The 17,168-nt window shown below is 58.4% G+C and overlaps 2 protein-coding genes and 1 pseudogene across 11 annotated transcripts; 2 read left to right on the top strand and 1 right to left on the bottom strand.

Annotated features, from left to right (window-relative positions):
- Window positions 1-1,223: 1,223 nt before the first annotated feature.
- Window positions 1,224-13,027, top strand: ADAMTSL4 (ADAMTS like 4). Of its 9 annotated transcripts, none has more exons than XM_030936794.1 (20): window positions 1,224-1,585; window positions 1,866-1,994; window positions 4,292-4,408; window positions 4,639-4,702; window positions 4,995-5,049; window positions 5,261-5,350; window positions 5,523-6,219; window positions 6,462-6,564; window positions 7,529-7,665; window positions 8,287-8,491; window positions 8,745-8,917; window positions 9,065-9,176; window positions 9,277-9,462; window positions 9,625-9,754; window positions 10,073-10,277; window positions 10,588-10,764; window positions 11,078-11,281; window positions 11,403-11,582; window positions 11,868-12,012; window positions 12,167-13,027. In XM_030936794.1, exons 7-20 carry the CDS (start codon window positions 5,554-5,556, stop codon window positions 12,301-12,303), a joined length of 2,760 nt encoding a protein of 919 aa, XP_030792654.1. In that variant the 5' UTR covers window positions 1,224-1,585; window positions 1,866-1,994; window positions 4,292-4,408; window positions 4,639-4,702; window positions 4,995-5,049; window positions 5,261-5,350; window positions 5,523-5,553; the 3' UTR covers window positions 12,304-13,027. The 9 variants fall into 9 exon arrangements, with proteins under 9 accessions (XP_030792654.1, XP_030792653.1, XP_030792652.1 ...); XM_030936793.1 differs by having other exon boundaries at window positions 1,842-1,994; XM_030936787.1 differs by adding an exon at window positions 2,242-2,368 and having other exon boundaries at window positions 1,482-1,585; window positions 4,995-5,350.
- LOC104681075 lies at window positions 2,382-3,401 on the top strand (annotated as a pseudogene).
- A 51-nt stretch (window positions 13,028-13,078) lies between the features above and the next one.
- On the bottom strand, window positions 13,079-16,617 carry LOC115899235. 2 transcript variants are annotated; one of them, XM_030936796.1, is made up of 3 exons: window positions 15,178-16,617; window positions 13,929-13,981; window positions 13,079-13,822 (listed from the first exon to the last, which is right to left on the bottom strand). In XM_030936796.1, the coding sequence occupies exons 1-3, from the start codon at window positions 15,254-15,256 to the stop codon at window positions 13,577-13,579; spliced, it is 378 nt and encodes a 125-aa protein (XP_030792656.1). In that variant the 5' UTR covers window positions 15,257-16,617; the 3' UTR covers window positions 13,079-13,576. The 2 variants fall into 2 exon arrangements, with proteins under 2 accessions (XP_030792656.1, XP_030792655.1); XM_030936795.1 differs by having other exon boundaries at window positions 13,079-13,981.
- Window positions 16,618-17,168: the final 551 nt, after the last annotated feature.

Here is a 17,168-nt window from a genome sequence, read left to right as displayed (position 1 = left end):
CACGGCTGGGCGCGGTGGCTCACGCCTGTAATCCCAGCACTTTGGGAGGCCAAGGCGGACGGATCACCTGAGGTTAGGAGTTCAAGGTCAGCCTGGCCAAGATTGTGAAACCCTGTCTCTACTAAAAATACAAAAAAAAAAAAAAAAAAAAAAAAAAAAAAAAAAAAAAAAATTTGCCGGGCGTCTGTAATCCCAGCTACTCAGGAGGCTGAGGCAGGAGAATCGCTTGAATCCGGGAGGTGGAGGTTGCAGTGAGCCGAGATCGTGCCATTGCACTCCAGCCTGGGCGACAAGAATGAGACTCCGTCTCAATAATAATAATATTAATAACAAGAGGCCGGACACGGTGGCTCACTCCTGTAATCCCAACACTTTGGGAGGCTGAGACGGGCGGATCACTAGGTCAGGAGATCGAGTCCATCCTGGCTAACACGGTGAAACCCCGTCTCTACTAAAAACACAAAAAATTAGCCGGGCGTGGTGGCGGGCGCCTGTAGTCCCAGCTACGGGAGAGGCTGGGGCAGGAGAATGGCGTGAACCTGGGAGGCGGAGCTTGCAGTGAGTCAAGATCGAGCCTGGACGAAAGAGAGAGACTCCGTCTCGAATAATAATAACAAACATAACACAGAGTAAAAAGCAAAAGCCTTTTTCAGTCCTCCTCCAACCCTGAACTCTTCCCCAGATGTCACCAATACTACTGAGTTTGGGGTGCATTCTTCCATATATAAATAGATAAAGAGACATATCCAAGTCCATCCTATATATTAGATTAGTCCCATTTTGCAGATGAGCAAACTGCACCACACAGAGGTGGAAATATTTGTGGAAGACCACACAGCCGGCAAGTGCTGGAGCTGAGATTCAAAACCACATCACTCTGACTCAGAAGTCAGCACGGTGTCCTTCCGCTGAGTCCCTAGTGTAAAACCTTACTGAGGGAAAAACCGAAGCTCATAGAAGTTCCAGCAATGGGAACCACAGGGTTCACTGCCCAACACGGGAGAGGTAGGAGTGACTGAGCTTGCAGGTGAGGCTGCGTGGAGGAGAGAGCCTGGACCCACGCGGATCCGGGGCCGCGGGCACCTACGTCCAGGGCGCCGCCCTCCCGGACCAGCGGCTCTCCCAGGCCGCCTAGCTCCAGGCGCCCCTGGAGGCCGCCCGCGCCGCGCCGCGCCGCGCTCGCACCGCTCACCCGAGCCACTCGGAGGCCCGGGCTGCTTAAGTCCCTAATCCCAGCCGGGCACGAGGACAGCGCTCGGGAGTGACCGCAGCCTCCGACCCCGGCTGGGCCAGCCAGGGCTTCTGCTCACGCAGCCGTCCGGGGGCGCCCGGCGCGCAGCCCGGGGTGGGTGGTCCTGGCGAGCGGGACTGCGAGGCCGACCGTCCCCTCCCCGGGACCGCCAAGGGGCGCGGGCTGGGGCGCGTGGCGGGCGGGGCGGGGGCGGGCGCGAGGGCGGAGTCGTGGCCGAGGCGGCGGTGTCCGGAGCACGGCTCAGGGGCCGCAGTGGCCGCCGCGGAGCGAGGCTGCCTGGAGAGAGCGTCCGGGCGCAGAAGGGTTAACGGGCCACCGGGGCGCGCAGAGCAGGTAGAGACCTCCCCCAGACCCCGGCCCCGGCCGCCCCTCTCCTGGGTCCCGTTAGACCGCCAGCCCCGCGCGCCCGCGTCGTCCCCTCTCCCTGCGCTGTGCGGTCGGTCGCGCCCCCGCCACGACCCCGGCCCCAGCTCCGGTGGCCTCGGACGATCTTCCAGCCCCTGGGGTCGAATTCCTGGGGAGGGGGTCTGATCCTGTGGAACTCTGGCCCCATCACCCGGGCGAGGAGTGAGCCAAAATTCCTCCTAAGTCACACAGTAAAGTTGGAAAACAGACCCACGACCTCCCCGCGCGGGCAGCGCCTCCTGCCTTCTCCCTAGGAGGGTGCTCTCGGACGGTGTGCCCTCCGCTCCCCTACTGCAACTCCTGGAGTTGGAGGACAGGGTCGCCGCGAGGGACGCAGGTGGGTGCCCTTGATCCAGTTCAGTCCGATGACAGAAGAGGTTGACAAAAAAGAAAGACACCTGTTGGGGTGGCCTGCCAGACCCAGGAGTGGAGGGCTCCATGAGGGCCAGGGAATTCGGACTCAGGACAGGGATCCTCCGTGGCTAGCCCAGAAACACAGGGTCGAGCCACTCTCCAGCAGGGAGACCTGGGGGTGAAGGGGTGAGCCCTGCGCAGGTCTCTGTTTCTTGGTCTTCACTGGGCAGTGTGGAGAGGTGTGGCCCGGAGGAGCCCACGTTTGTCCAGACCAGGGTCTATTCTGGCACCAACCTCTGACCTCTCCTTTCCTCGTCCTGGGCCGTGAACGACACCAAATGAGGGACATGGAAAGGGGTGAGAAGCACAAATGTGCGTGTGTTTCTGCAGAGGAGGGGGCATGGGCCCCTGCCGGGCTGCGCAGGGGAGGGTGGGGTGGGACTTTTCCAGAGAGGGAGCCAGGCCTGGCCCAGGCCCGGGAGCTCAAGTCAACCCCACCCCTCACTTCTCCAGGGAACTGCCAAAGCCAAACCCAGCTCGGGACGGGATTATGTGTACTGGGTAGACCCGTGGAGAGGGGCGGTGAGATCTGGGTGGCAGAGAGAAACAGAGGCAGAGAGGGCATGGAGAGGGGTCAGCATCAGAGAAGGGGCTGGCAGTGACCATCACCCCCTTTCTTCTTCCCTCAGCTGGAGTAACAGAGTCAGGCAGAGCCTGAACACTTGGGTGGAACATGGGCCCTTCTCTGGAGACCCTGACCTCCCCCGTTCAGTCAGGGCAGAGTTGCTGACCTCAGTGGCCGGCCCAGCCAGGGGAATGAGTGGCCATCGGCAACCCCCTCCCCAACCCTAAACCGTGAGGCACGCCTGCTCTGGCTCAGCCACTCTGACCCCTCCCTCAAATTATAAGCCCTAGGTCTCAGGGAGGGCAGTGGGGCTCAGTGTCTGCCCCCAGGCACATTCCTTCCCTTCTCTTGGTCATTTTCTGCCCCAGAGCTGGCCCACCTCAGCAATTCGCGGGCTCTCTGGATTCCTTTCCCTGGTGCCTTTCAGATCCAACAGAAACAGATTTTTTTTTCCTGGAAAGCAGACCTAAGGGTGGGATGAGGAGCAGGGGTGGGAAGGCCTCTAAGTGAGAAGGGGGCAAGGAGAGTCAGGCTTTGTGGCTGGAGAGGGTTCCAAACCTCACCTCTCCAGTGTTCAAAGCTGAACTTCAGATGGACTTCCTGGCTCTTCAGAATGAGAGGCCTGTGGCTGGGGCATGAGGCAGCCCTGGCTGCACCTCTCCTTCCCTTTTCCCCAGCTGGTAGAGCCGCACAGGAAACAAACCCTCACTGAACCAATGCTGGATGCTGGCACCCAGAGTGGGTGTTACATTGCCGGCTTCTTCTCTAGAGATTAAACCGTCAACCCATTTAGCTTATCCCTTGGCCAAAAGTGTCTGAGATGTGCCTGGATGTTCCGGCACATCTCTTCCACAGAAGGGAAGAGAAAGCCAGGAGGCAAGTAGGACAGAGAGATGGCTGGGGAAGGTCTCGTTTCTGGAAGACCCAAGGAAGGGGCTTCTGGTGGGTCCTCAGAGAGAGTGTCTGGCACATCCTCAGTGGAGCCTTCCTCCTCTACTTTCTAGGCACCTCTGGGAGGGCAGGAGTGGGAGCAGATGATGACCACTTTAGAAGGAGCCCTCTGGCTGGGTGCGGTGGCTCACACTTGTCATCCTAGCACTTTGGGAGGCCAAGGCGGGAGAAGTGCTTCAGGCCAGGAGTTCGAGACCAGCCTGTGCAATTTAGCTGGATCCCGTCTCCACCAAAAAATACAAAAACTAGCTGGGTGTGGTGGTGCACGCATGTAGTCCCACCTACTCAGGAGGCTGAGGAGGAAGGAGAGCCTGTGAGTTTGAGGCTACAATGAGCTTTGGTGGCACCATTGCACTCCAGCCTGGATGACAGAGTGAGATCTCCATCTCAAAAAAAAAAAAAAAAAAAGCCGTTTGTGTGTGCCTGAGCCGGCCTAGAAACAGTCTCTAGGTAGGATTTGGGGAGGAGCTAAGAAGCCCCTACAGGGCCCAGGGGTGGGGACTGAGCCTTAGTTGGAAGGCTGAGGTCAGCCCTCGACCATGTAGCCCCTACAGATGGACAAGGCAGTGATCCTCCCTGCTCCCACCCTGAGGATCCTAAAGGGGTGGGCCAGTCTCACCACCTCCTCCACTGTCTGATCTGTCCTCCCAGTCCCAAGCTCTCTGGACACTGGAGAGGTAACCACCAGGCTTCTGTCCCTGCAGAGAGCACCCTCCACGCCCAGATGCCTGCCCAGATGCCTGCGTAGTTTTTGTGACCAGTCCGCTCCTCCCTTGCCCTGGGGCAGTAGAGCAGGGAATGATGGAGAACTGGGCAGGCAGGTGAGAGAAGGGGCCGTGGTGGGGAGGGAAAGGGGGGTTGCTGGGACGGCTCCGTGTCTGGAAGTCAGGGAAAGAGGACCACTGGGAGGGGCAGGGGAAGTGATGAGTAACTTCTGCTTTCTGAGAAGTTGGTAGTCAGGATATGGGGAGCCGGCTGGGGGCGGAGGGTGGTGTTGCAACACCCCCTCTGGCTCCAGTCTGACGTCCCTCCCCTGGCCTTTGGTTTGCAGGCCCTGGCTGTATCTGCTGCTGCTGCTGCTTCTGTCCCTCCCTCAGCTCTGCCTGGATCAGGAGGTGAGCTTTGGACAAGTGAGCAGCTGCAGCCTGCCTGCCACCCTTTCATCTCCCCCTGGGCTCCCACCCCATCTCTCCAGGCCACGCCTCCTTTCCCCACAGCCCATCCACCTCCCCTGCCAACTCCACAGTTACTTGCCTCACCAAGAGGCTGAGGTGTAGTTCTCCCTCTGCTGCTGAATGTGACCTTGGACTGGTAGCGACTCCGTGAGCCCCAGTGTTGGTCTAGAAGGACGCTCTGGACAGTTCCCTCTAATCCTTCCAATTCTGTCTGACCTTTTTCTCTATATAGGTGTTGTCCGGACACTCTCTTCAGACACCTGCAGAGGAGAGCCAGGGCCTCGAAGGTGTCTGGGGACCTTGGGTCCAGTGGGCCTCTTGCTCCCAGCCCTGCGGGGTGGGGGTGCAGCGCAGGAGCCGGACATGTCAGCTCCCTACAGTGCAGCTCCGCCCGAGTCTGCCCCTCCCTCCCCGGCCCCCAAGACATCCAGAAGCCCTCCTCCCCCGGGGCCAGGGTCCCAGACCCCAGACTTCTCCAGAAACCCTCCCCTTGTACAGGACACAGTCTCGGGGAAGGGGTGGCCCACTTCGAGGTCCTGCTTCCCACCTAGGGAGAGAGCAGACCCAGGAGATTCAAGTGGCCAGGAGGTGAGAGGCCTGGGTGGAAGAGGTGGGCCTTGGGCAAGGTGGGGGCTTAGCAAGAAGGAGAGGGGAGCATGGGTGACTTCAGAGGGCTTGTCTTTGGTGCCAGGAAGTAAACTGGGGAAACAGGGTCAGAGGTGGTCAGAGCTGTGCCCCCACATCTGAAACGCCTTCTCAGGTCCCGGCTTCGAGACCCCATCAAGCCAGGAATGTTCGGTTATGGGAGAGTGCCCTTTGCATTGCCACTGCACCGGAACCGCAGGCACCCTCGGAGGCCACCCAGATCTGAGCTGTCCCTGATCTCTTCTAGAGGGGAAGAGCCCATTCCATCCCCTACTCCAAGAGCAGAGCCATTCTCCACAAACGGCAGCCCCCAAACTGAGCTCCCTCCCACAGAACTGTCTGTCCACACCCCATCCCCCCAAGCAGAACCTCTAAGCCCTGAAACTGCTCAGACAGAGGTGGCTCCCAGAACCAGGCCTGCCCCCCCACGGCACCACCCCAGAGCCCAGGCCTCTGGCACAGAGCCCACCTCACCCACACACTCCTTAGGAGAAGGTGGCTTCTTCCGTGCATCCCCTCAGTCACGAAGGCCAAGTTCCCAGGGATGGGCCAGTCCCCAGGTAGCAGGGAGACGCCCTGATCCTTTCCCTTCAGTCCCTCGGGGCCGAGGCCAGCAGGGCCAGGGGCCTTGGGGAATGGGGGGGACTCCTCACGGGCACCGCCTGGAGCCTGACCCTCAGCACCCGGATGGCTGGCTGCCCCTGCTGAGCAACGGCCCCCATGCCAGCTCCCTCTGGAGCCTCTTTGCTCCCAGTAGCCCTATCCCAAGATGTTCTGGGGAGAGTGAGCAGCTGAGAGCCTGCAGCCAAGCGGTGAGTCTCCTCAGGTCTCCCCTCCCAACCCCGACCTCCAGTGTGGCCTCCCCGCCCTGAAGCTGGGCCCTCAGCTTCTTCTCGGCACCTGAGGGAGAAGGGCCTTGGCATCTGACCACCTCAGGGCGGGAGTCTTGGAGCTCTTCCGCTGACCTGATCCTCCCGCCTGCGCCCCAGGTTCAGCCCTGACCTTACCCTCATTTTGCTCCCCAGCTCTGACTCCTTTGTACCCCTCACCGCAGCCCTGCCCCCCCGAGCAGCCAGATCCCCGGGCCCTGCAGTGCGCAGCCTTTAACTCCCAGGAATTCATGGGCCAGCTGTACCAGTGGGAGCCCTTCACCGAAGGTGAGGTTTCTTGCCCACCCCTGGGCAGTGATAACTTGGAATTGGGGATGAAGGGGGGAGGAGACACCTGCTTACTCCCAGCCCTGAATGACTTCCAGCCCCTCTGCTTCCCCTGCGCCGTGCCTTCTTTCTTCTCCCTGGGGCTGGGTCAGAAGACAGCACAGGTGGCGAGTGGTCTGTAGAGGGGTCGGGGGAGGAGGAGGAGGTGCGGGAGACACGCTTTGTCCGGACTTCTCTGGGAAGGCCATCACTGGGGGTTGGGTGGCTGTGGCACAAGAGGGCTACAGTGGGAGAGATCCTATCCAGCCGTGACAGCTGGGTAGGGGTGTGCCACGTATCCTGGGCACTATCGTATCGGTTGCTCCCAGGTTACCATCTGCTTCATTTTAGGCCTGTGTTGACACCAAGACAAGCACTCAAGAGCTCTGAACACACAGAATCATGGGCGTCAGGGATTGCTCCTCTCTCGGTTCAGAGTCCCCTTGATGGTCTCAGTGACCTCGACTGACCTAACCACCTTCCTTTTTTTTTTTTTTTTTTTTTTTTCTGAGACAGAGTTTCGCTCTGTCACCCCGGCTGGAGTGCAGATCTCAGCTCACTGCAACCTCTGCCTCCTGGGTTCAAGCAATTCTCCTGCCTCAGCCTCCCAAGTAGCAGGGACTACAGGCATGTGCCACCATGCCCGGTTAATTTTTGTATTTGTAGTAGAGACGGGGTTTCACCATCTTGGCCAGGCTGATCTCGAACTCCTGACCTCATGATCTACCCGCCTCGGCCTCCCAAAGTGCTGGGATTATAGGCATGAGCCACTGTGCCCGGCCCTGAACACCTTCTCAGCTTGTGCTGTTGTCACATTTCCTTCATCCACAGTGACCTGGGCAACCTCAAGGTGCCCCCCCGGGGCCTCTCTCAGCTAACCTCCCACCAGGGAGCCCACTAACCACCCTTCTACCCTGTCCCTTAGTCCAGGGCTCCCAGCGCTGTGAACTGAACTGCCGGCCCCGTGGCTTCCGCTTCTATGTCCGTCACACCGAAAAGGTCCAGGATGGGACCCTATGTCAGCCTGGAGCCCCTGACATCTGTGTGGCTGGACGCTGTCTGGTGAGGGAAGACGGGGTGTGTGTGTGCATGCACACACACACACGCATATGCGCACAGACACACACACGCCCCCGTACACATACACATGTACACACACATATGCATGAACATATGCACACATGCAAGCATGTACATACACACGTATGCACACAGACACACATGCATATGCACACACACGGACACAGACAGATGTATGCATACACATGTGCACTCGTGCATGAACACATGCACATATGCATATGCACACAGACACACACATGCACACGCATATGCGCACACACACACCCGTACACATACACATGTAGACATATGCATGAACACATGCACACATGCACACACACGTATTTGCACAGTCTCATTAATTAATTCAACAACAAAACACCATACTGAGATAACCAAGGGAGAATTCTAACCTGCCAAGCTGGGCTGAGCAGAGCCTGAAGGATCTGATCGGGCACCTGTCCGTGTCCCTGGGTCTGACTGGGGACGGTGGGGCTGCTTTTGTGCTCTCACTTGTAGCACAAAAAGCAGGGTAGTGAGCAGAGGCTCCCGAGGGGACCGGGGTGGGGTTGAGGTGGTGTCTGGCATTCTGTGGCCGCTGCCTCACCTCACTCTCTCCAGAGCCCCGGCTGTGATGGGATCCTTGGCTCTGGCAGGCGTCCTGATGGCTGTGGAGTCTGTGGGGGTGATGATTCTACCTGTCGCCTTGTTTCGGGGAACCTCACTGACCGAGGGGGCCCCCTGGGCTATCAGAAGATCTTGTGGATTCCAGCGGGAGCCTCGCAGCTCCAGATTGCCCAGCTCCGGCCTAGCTCCAACTACCTGGGTGAGCACCCAGCTGCCTCCCCTTCCACTTCCATCTCTGTTCAGCCCTCCATACCCCCACTCAGTGCAGTGAGCAAGCCAAACAGGGGAAGTCCAGGGTCTGGCCCCTCCCCTCGTGGAAGGAGTGAGGAAGCTGAGAGGGCTTGGGGGGATCTTAGGTTCTGGTGGGAGCTTCTATAGGCTGAGGACACGGTGTGGGAGGAGGAAAGTATTATCACCCTGGAATTTCCCGATCTCTCACCTCTGACCTGCAGCACTTCGTGGCCCTGGGGGCCGGTCCATCATCAATGGGAACTGGGCTGTGGATCCCCCTGGGTCCTACAGGGCCGGCGGGACCGTCTTTCGATATAACCGTCCTCCCAGGGAGGAGGGCAAAGGGGAGAGTCTGTCGGCTGAAGGCCCCACCACCCAGCCTGTGGATGTCTATGTGAGCCTGGGGCCAGGGGCAGCTGGATGCTGGGGAGGGAGGCTGTTCCCTCTAAGGGCAGAGCTGTGGTTGTCAAGATGGGAGATAGAGCTGGTGGCATCCCCCTCTGGCCACCCCCAAACATTCATTCTCTTCTCTTCTCCCCAGATGATCTTTCAGGAGGAAAACCCAGGCGTATTTTATCAGTATGTCATCTCTTCATCTCCTCCAATCCTTGAGAACCCCACCCCAGAGCCCGCTGTCCCCCAGCTTCAGCCGGGTAAGACTCTGACCCCTGCACTTGGAAGGAGGAGGGAGAAGCTGCAGGGGTGGCTCCGGGGCAGTGGGGTGGCATCTGATTCGCCTGCTCCCCTGCACAGAGATTCTGAGGGTAGAGCCCCCACTCGCTCCGGTGCCCCGCCCAGCCCGGACCCCAGGCACTCTCCAGCGCCAGGTGCGGATCCCCCAGATGCCCGCCCCGCCCCATCCCAGGACACCCCTGGGGTCTCCAGCTGCGTACTGGAAACGAGTGGGACACTCCGCATGCTCAGTGTCCTGCGGGAAAGGTGAGACATCGCACCTTGGACCGGCACCTCAGTCCAAGCCCCCCAACTGACACTCCTGATCCTGCATCCGGGATAGTGGGGCCACGCCCGACCCTGCATCTGGGACACCACTGAGCTTGGGCTCCAGCTCCTGCCTCCTTGGCTGCCTTCTCACCCACTCAGGTATCTGGCGCCCCATTTTCCTCTGCATCTCCCGTGAGTCGGGAGAGGAACTGGATGAACGCAGCTGTGCCGCGGGTGCCAGGCCCCCAGCCTCTCCTGAACCCTGCCATGGCGCCCCGTGCCCCCCATAGTGAGTATGGCCCACGGGGAGGGTTAGGGTACTGGAAACACAGCAGTTGCCCCCAGAATCTTACCTGAACTCTGCACTCAACACGACATCTCCTGGCTGCAGAGAGACAACATTAGATTAGAAAGGCGGACACTCGGTAGGCAGCAAGAAAGCCATGGCAGGCTGAGAGCCCCCCAGGAACCCAGACTCCAAAAGCCAAATGTGCCCACTCTCCTCTGAAGCCCCCATGTCCAATGTGTCTTCCATCTCCTCTGCCATGGCAGCCCCACATATCTCATCTGTGTCTCCATCTCTTCCCTGCCCTGCTGGTGCCTGCAGCTGGGAGGCTGGTGAGTGGACATCCTGCAGCCGCTCCTGTGGCCCTGGCACCCAGCACCGCCAGCTGCAATGCCGGCAGGAGTTTGGGGGGGGTGGCTCCTCGGTGCCCCCGGAGCGCTGTGGACATCTCCCCCGGCCCAACATCACCCAGTCTTGCCAGCTGCGCCTCTGTGGCCATTGGGAAGTTGGCTCTCCTTGGAGCCAGGTGAGTGCGCCCGGGCAAGGAGGTGCCGGGGAGGGGAATGGGCACCGGTGAACAAGAGCAGCGGTTTTTCAACTTCTTTTTCATCAGCAGAAACTACAAACAGGGTTTCATATGGATCCCCAATATAGAAGTCAGATAAGGGACTGAATCAGGGATTGGGGGCCCAGGGCCCTAGGGCTCAGCCTCCTTCTCAGCCCATGAAACCATGTGACTGCTGGGCTGGGGATCGAAGGCAGAGCCTGGTTCTGAAGCCCTAGAGCTGGAGGCTGGCTGAGAAGCTCAGCTCCCTGGATTCCCCTCGCCCCCTCAGTGCTCCGTGCGGTGCGGCCGGGGCCAGAGAAGCCGGCAGGTGCGCTGTGTTGGGAACAATGGTGATGAAGTGAGCGAGCAGGAGTGCGCTTCAGGCCCCCCGCAGCCCCCCAGCAGAGAGGCCTGTGACATGGGGCCCTGTACTACCACCTGGTTCCACAGTGACTGGAACTCCAAGGTGAGTCCTGAACCCCCAGCCATGTCCTACATCCTGGGTGACCATGCCCAGGACACCTCAGCCTTTCCAGCACAGCTCAGTAAACTTGTATTGATCAAGTGCCTGCTATATGCTTGACACTGGGAACTCAGAGGTAAGTGAGAACAACTTCCATGAGGGGCCCGGTTAGGATTCTCCGTCCAGGCCTGGTACCCGGGGACGTTCCCTACCGTCCAGGATTCGGACCCAGGATGCATCCCTCCCTGCCCCCTCTCCTGTCCCTTGTGCTAGTCACCAGCAGGCCCCTCACGCGGGCCGCTCTCCTCCTTCACAGTGCTCAGCCGAGTGTGGGACGGGAATCCAGCGGCGCTCTGTTGTCTGCCTTGGGAGTGGGGCAGCCCTCGGGCTAGGCCAGGGAGAAGCAGGAGCAGGAACTGGGCAGAGCTGTCCACCAGGAAGCCGGCCCCCTGACATGCGTGCCTGCAGCCTGGGGCCCTGTGAGAGGACTTGGCACTGGTACACAGGGCCCTGGGGTGAGGTGAGCTGAGCGCCTGCTGAGGGCAGGAAGGGGGTGCCAGTCCCAGTGGGATTCCTTGTGGGCACTTGGGGCACTCTCTGTCCTCCCCTCCCCTCATCACCCTGCCCTCCCCCTACACTAGTGTTCCTCCGAATGTGGCTCCGGCACACAGCGTAGAGACATCATCTGTGTCTCCAAACTGGGGACGGAATTCAACGTGACTTCTCCAAGCAACTGTTCTCACCTCCCCAGGCCCCCTGCCCTGCAGCCCTGTCAAGGGCAGGCCTGCCAGGACCGATGGTTTTCCACACCCTGGAGCCCGGTGAGTGCCTGGCTGCCCTGCCCTGCTCAGCCTGGGCCCCCAGGGGAGGTCCTTTTGCTGTACCCCCTCCAGGTCTCTCTGTGCCCCAGAATAAGCCCAGCCAAGCATTACCACTGTCCTACTTCTTATAGACTTGGAGGACAGATGGGCCTCCTCCACTTGGGATTCCACAATGTCCTAGGAGGGTCCCCAACCACCACCTTTTGGGGAGAGAGGTGGCAGCTGGGGGTTAAGAAGGATCCCAGGCCTGGCAAAGGTCTGATATGATGGCCGGGGTCGCCCCAGTGTTCTCGCTCCTGTCAAGGGGGAACGCAGACACGGGAGGTCCAGTGCCTGAGCGCCAACCAGACCCTCAGCACCCGATGCCCTCCTCAACTGCGGCCCTCCAGGAAGCGCCCCTGTAACAGCCAACCCTGCAGCCAGCGCCCTGGTAAAGAGCCCCCTCTCCCCAATCCCCAATAATGTGGATTAGCTGAAGTATGGGAGGAGATGAGAAAGGACCAGTGGGAATGGGCAGCACACCCATTCCCAGACAGGTGGGTCCTGGTGACTGTCTTGTGCCCACTGGCCTCCTCTGTCCCTAGATGATCAATGCAAGGACAGCTCTCCACATTGCCCCCTGGTGGTACAGGCCCGGCTCTGCGTCTACCCCTACTACACAGCCACCTGCTGCCGCTCTTGCGCACATGTCCTGGAGCGGTCTCCCCAGGATCCCTCCTGAAAGGGGTCTGGGGCACCCTCATGGTTTTCTATGCCACCATCGGTCACCCATTGATCAGCCCACTCTGAACCCCCTGGCTCTCCAGCCTGTCCCAGTCTCAGCAGGGATGTCCTCCAGGTGACAGAGGGTGGCAAGGTGACAGACAGAAAGTGACTTTCAGGGCTATGGTTGGGCCCATGTGGTGGTGTGATGGGTGTGTGCACATATGCCTCAGGTGTGCTTTTGGGACTGCATGGATGTGAGTGTGCTCAAACGTGTATCATTTTTCAAAAAGAAGTTACACAGACTGAGAAGGACAAGACCCGTTTCCCTGAGATTTTCCTAGGTGGAGAGGAAAGCCAGTCTGCAGTTCCTTGCTAGTTTGAGCTACTTAGAGTGTGGTCTCCCACCAACTCCAGTTTTGTGGCCTAAGCCTCATTTCTCATGTTCAGGCCTCGTATCTTCTAAGCCGCCTTGTGTCTCTGACCCCTTCTCATTTGCCTAGTATCTCTACCCCTGCCTCCCTAATTAGCTAGGGCTGGGGTCAGCCACTGCCAATCCTGCCTTACCCAGGAAGGCAGGAGGACAGAGACTGCCTCTTCAGAGCAAGGCCCAGCTGGGCAGAGTAAAAAAGAGAAATGTGAGCATGAGACGCCCCCAGCCCCTAGCCCCACTCCCTGCCTCCTGAAATGGTTCCCCACCCAGAACTAATTTATTTTTTATTAAAGATGGTCATGACAAATGAGAAGCGGGCTCTTCCTTGTCGGCTACGGGCCCCTCAGCAGTGTGAAGGCAGAAGGTAGGGTGCACAGGGGAACAGCATTAGAGCCCAGGAGGAGAGTTTGGGCCAGAGGATCCCTGCCAGCCCCAGGCCCTGCAGGCTGGTCATGGGCCACTAGAGGTCACCAGTTCTCCCAGTTGAGGTGTGGTGTGGGGCGCTGGGCTCCAGAGCTGAGGGAAGGGCTGCGCGGCCGCGGTGCGCTTTTTTTTGGGCCGAGTCTCTCTGGGAAGTCTCCCGGAATCTGCGCCTTTCCTCTGAGGCCTGAGCGAAGGGCAATTGGCTTGTCGAAGCTCTTTTTTTCCTGTTTCCATTCTCTAGCCCTGCCTTCTGTCCCCCTTTCTGCCGTACGCGTTTGCCTACGCTCTGGGACTTCTCCTGGGGTGGGGAAAGGAAAGGGATTCCTGCCTCGAGCCCTTCCCCTGGAGGAGGAGGAGCCCGGCCCGGCTCCGGTTCCCTGGGCGGGGCTGAGGGAGGAGCGGGGCAGCACTGGATGTCCTGCCAAAGCCACATTCCTCAGAGATGGCTCAGCCTGGCCGCCTCCTTCTTCCTCCCGCTCTCTTCTCCCAAGGTGGAGAACTTGCTAGAGGCGACCTGAGAGGGGCAGGCCTTTGCCATCACATCCCCTCCCAGACCTCTGCCGTTCGGAGGCTGGGGCCAAGTCTCTCCTGGAAGCCGGGCTGCCTGGGAAGGGCGGTGCCACAGGAGCGCCCCCGCTCGCGGCTCCACAAGCCCAGCTGAGCACGGCGGGGAATACGGGGCCTGCGGAAACAGTGAACTCAGTGGCTGCTGTTTTCTGAGCACCTGGACCCTGCGGGGGACGACAGAGTTGCCCGAGGCGGCAGGATCTCCCCACCCTCGCGGCCACCTGCACATCTTCCTGTTGCTTTGGGACTCGGGCTTTCTCTGGGTTGAAAGTGGCTGAGAAGGAAGAATTTGGACACCTTAAGAGGAGAGCGAGTGGGGAAGGAGGCAAAACTGACGTCAGCCCAGGGCAGGCAGCGAGGAAAGGGGGCCACAAGGGAAGCCCAGTTCCAACGTCTCCGCTGAACCTAAAGAGGCGTCAGCAGGGAATCACAGATGTGGGGGCCAGGGAAATGGGACCCGAGCCCGCCCAGTAGGTATAGAAGGCCGAAGGCAGAGTCCTGAGACCCAGGGAGGGGTGGGGTGGAGGCTGGGGCCCTCCCAGCGATTCCTGGAAGCCCCGAGCTGGGCGGCGCCGGCTCAGCTGACTTCCCCGAAGCTCCCCTCCCTCTGCTCAGGGCTGTTGCTGGGCAGGTTTGGCGTTTGCTGAGCCTAAGAACCAATCGCAGGTGGAGGTGCGGACGCAGCCCCTCGCAGGGCTCCCCGGTTTCAGCACCCCCTTTCTCTTTCCGCCCGCCCCTGAGCTCTCTCTCGGCCTCCAGCCTCTGACCTCTCAGGAGGTGGGCTCTTATCTGGGGGTCTGCCCCCCCTTCCCCTCTTATTTTAGAGCTAGGACTCAGTGCAGCCCCTAAGGATTCCTTCCTCTGGTCACTGACGTCATTATGGGGGTCAATGTGGAAGTTCTCAGGAAGGGGAACCTGACCCAAGCAACCCCTCTTCCTGGCCCCGTAGAGGGGAGTAGTGTGGCCAGACACCGCTGACCTCTGAAACCCTCTGGAGGGACTGGGGAGAGCAGAAGCTGCAGCCTGAGGGCAGAGGAATGTGGGGAGGGCCCCTGGGTTTGGTGCACTGGTGGGAATTTAGGGAAGGACTCAGAGGAACTGGACCCCTGAGAAGTGAGATGAGGGCGGGGTAGTGATAGGAACAAACTTGATATGCACAAGAGAGATCAAGCATGCAAAAGGCCTGCAAATTGTTGAGGATGCCTCCTTTCTGAGGGTGTGCTGGGGGAGGGGGTTGTGGTTTGAGTATCAGTGACACTAGGGGTGATCTGTGCTCTCACGAGTTCAGCTGGGTCAGGATTCCTCTCCCCTCCCCCTCCCAGCTTCCCCAGGGTAAATACCCACCCAATTTAAGTTGCAGCTTTTGGACTAAATTTAGCTCCTGGACTTCCCCAACCCCCAGGCCTCCCTGTAAGCAGGTGCTCACAGCTGCAGCGTGGGTCTGGTGGAGAGTTTGAACCTTCTCCTCACCTCCACTCATCCAGATTCCACCCTTCTGGTAACGAGGAATGAAACAGAGCACAGGAACCCAGTGGCTGGCCCAGGGCATAAGTGTCTCAGCCTTAAGCCACCTTCTCCCAGGAAACCTGTAAGAGAAGAGCTCTGGTGGGAGGCTCTAGATGGACATGGAGGGTGGTGGGATAGAGAGAGAACAAGATGCTAGGAGAGCCTCCCTCCAGATTCTCTCCAGCCAGACCCTCTCTCATTCCTTGCTCTCCCCTTGTCCCCAGGTTTACAAATAAAGACTTCATGTTAGCATCCTCCCCACCAGAGTAAACTGACCCAGGAAGCTCTCTCCTCTCTTTGAACCACGGAGAATCATGCTATGGTAGAAATTATGGTTTGGGGAGGTATGTGTTTCAAGTAGAGGTGGTTTATTTGCCACAGGTAGGTGATGAAGAGGTGTCAGCTTTAAAGGGCAGAGACACCGTCTAAAGGAAGTAGAAAGCCTCAGGAAAGTACCTAAGTCTAAGTCTGTCAACAAGAGACAGAAAAAGTTTGGGTTAACCTCAAAGTAGCCAGCATAAACCCTCAATCTGACTTTTGGGCTCCTTGACCTAGGAGACTGGGAAAACTCTAGAAGAGGGTGTTTCAGGGCTGAGTCTGAAGGAAGAAAGGATTTGAGGGAGGAATGTAAAAGATTAATCCAAAACAAGGCATGCACAAGATATGGCAGTCAGATGCCAGGGAGCCATCAGCTCTGCCAGCTGAAGGGGAGGTACAGAGTTGGCTGGAAGGTGGCCAGAGCGGAGCATTTCTCCTGTGAGCACTGGAGAACTGTGCTGAGAGGCCTGGGAAGAGCCCCGGGCTGTGGGAGGAAGGGTTAGGTTGGGTCGGCATGTTTGTGTGCTGTGCTCTTCTGAGCCTTACCTGAATCTCTTGAGGTAGCTCCACTGAATTTTGAGTGAAGAGTAAAAGAAACTGGGGGAAAGAGGGTAGGATTTTAAAAAAAGGAGCAGACTGTATCCCTGGGATCCCTAGGCCAAAAGGCCCTCCCCTTGATGGACAGGCAGAGATCATCTCCCATGGAACAAGGTCACCCTTCCTCTCTCCCATCGCTACATTCCTCTCCTCCTTACTGTTGACTATTGGTTGCCTGCCTCTTTCATCACAAAATGAGATTCCTCTTTAGCTCTAGTAGAGGGTTGAGCGAACTTTTTCTCTACAGGAGATGATAAATATGTTACGCTTTGCAGGCCCTATCATCTCTGTTGCAGCTTCTGTACTGTAGCAGCACAAAGCACCCATAGACGATAAATAAACAAATGGGCGTAGCTGTGTTCCAATCAGACTTGTGACACTAAAGTTTTAATTTTTTTTTTTTTTTTGAGACAGGATCTTGCTTTGTTGCTCAGGGTAGAGTGCGGGGGTGGGGTGCAATCATAGCTCACGACAGCTTTCACCTCCAGGGCTCAAGGCACCCATCCTCCTGCTTCAGCCTCCCGAGTAGCTGGGACCACAGGTGCAGGTCACCACACCCAGCTAATTAAAAACAAATTTTTTTTGTAGAGACAGGGTCTCACTGTGTTGCCCAGGCTGGTCCTGAACTACTGGGCTCCAGCAGTTCTCCCACCTCAGTCTCCCAAAGTGCTGGAATTACAGGCATGAGCCACTGTGCCTGGCCCATTTTTTTCAACCATTTAAAAATACCAAAATGATTCTTAGCTTGTGGGCCATTCAAAAACAGGCGGCAGGGCAAATTTGGCAGGGAGGTGGTTTCTGACCCTGGGGATTTTTCCTAACTGGTGACTGCTGCTCTGCCTAGCCATAGAAAGTCCTGTTTATCTCTTCCGGGCCTCAAAATACAGCTGTAGAACCTTTTAATTCAACATACTGTACTGATGCCTGGTTCTTAATTGCTTCTCCTAGGGCATTTAAGGATTTGAAAACAGTTAATAGAGTAAACCCTTAAGGGACAGTCCTGAAACTCCTTCTGTTTGTATAGTGCTTTAAGGTAAAAG

This window comes from Rhinopithecus roxellana, chromosome 8 (assembly GCF_007565055.1).
Source record: "Rhinopithecus roxellana isolate Shanxi Qingling chromosome 8, ASM756505v1, whole genome shotgun sequence".
NCBI lineage: Eukaryota > Metazoa > Chordata > Mammalia > Primates > Cercopithecidae > Rhinopithecus > Rhinopithecus roxellana.
Note: the sequence above shows the minus strand (reverse complement) of the source record. Positions and strands in the feature narration are given on the sequence as shown.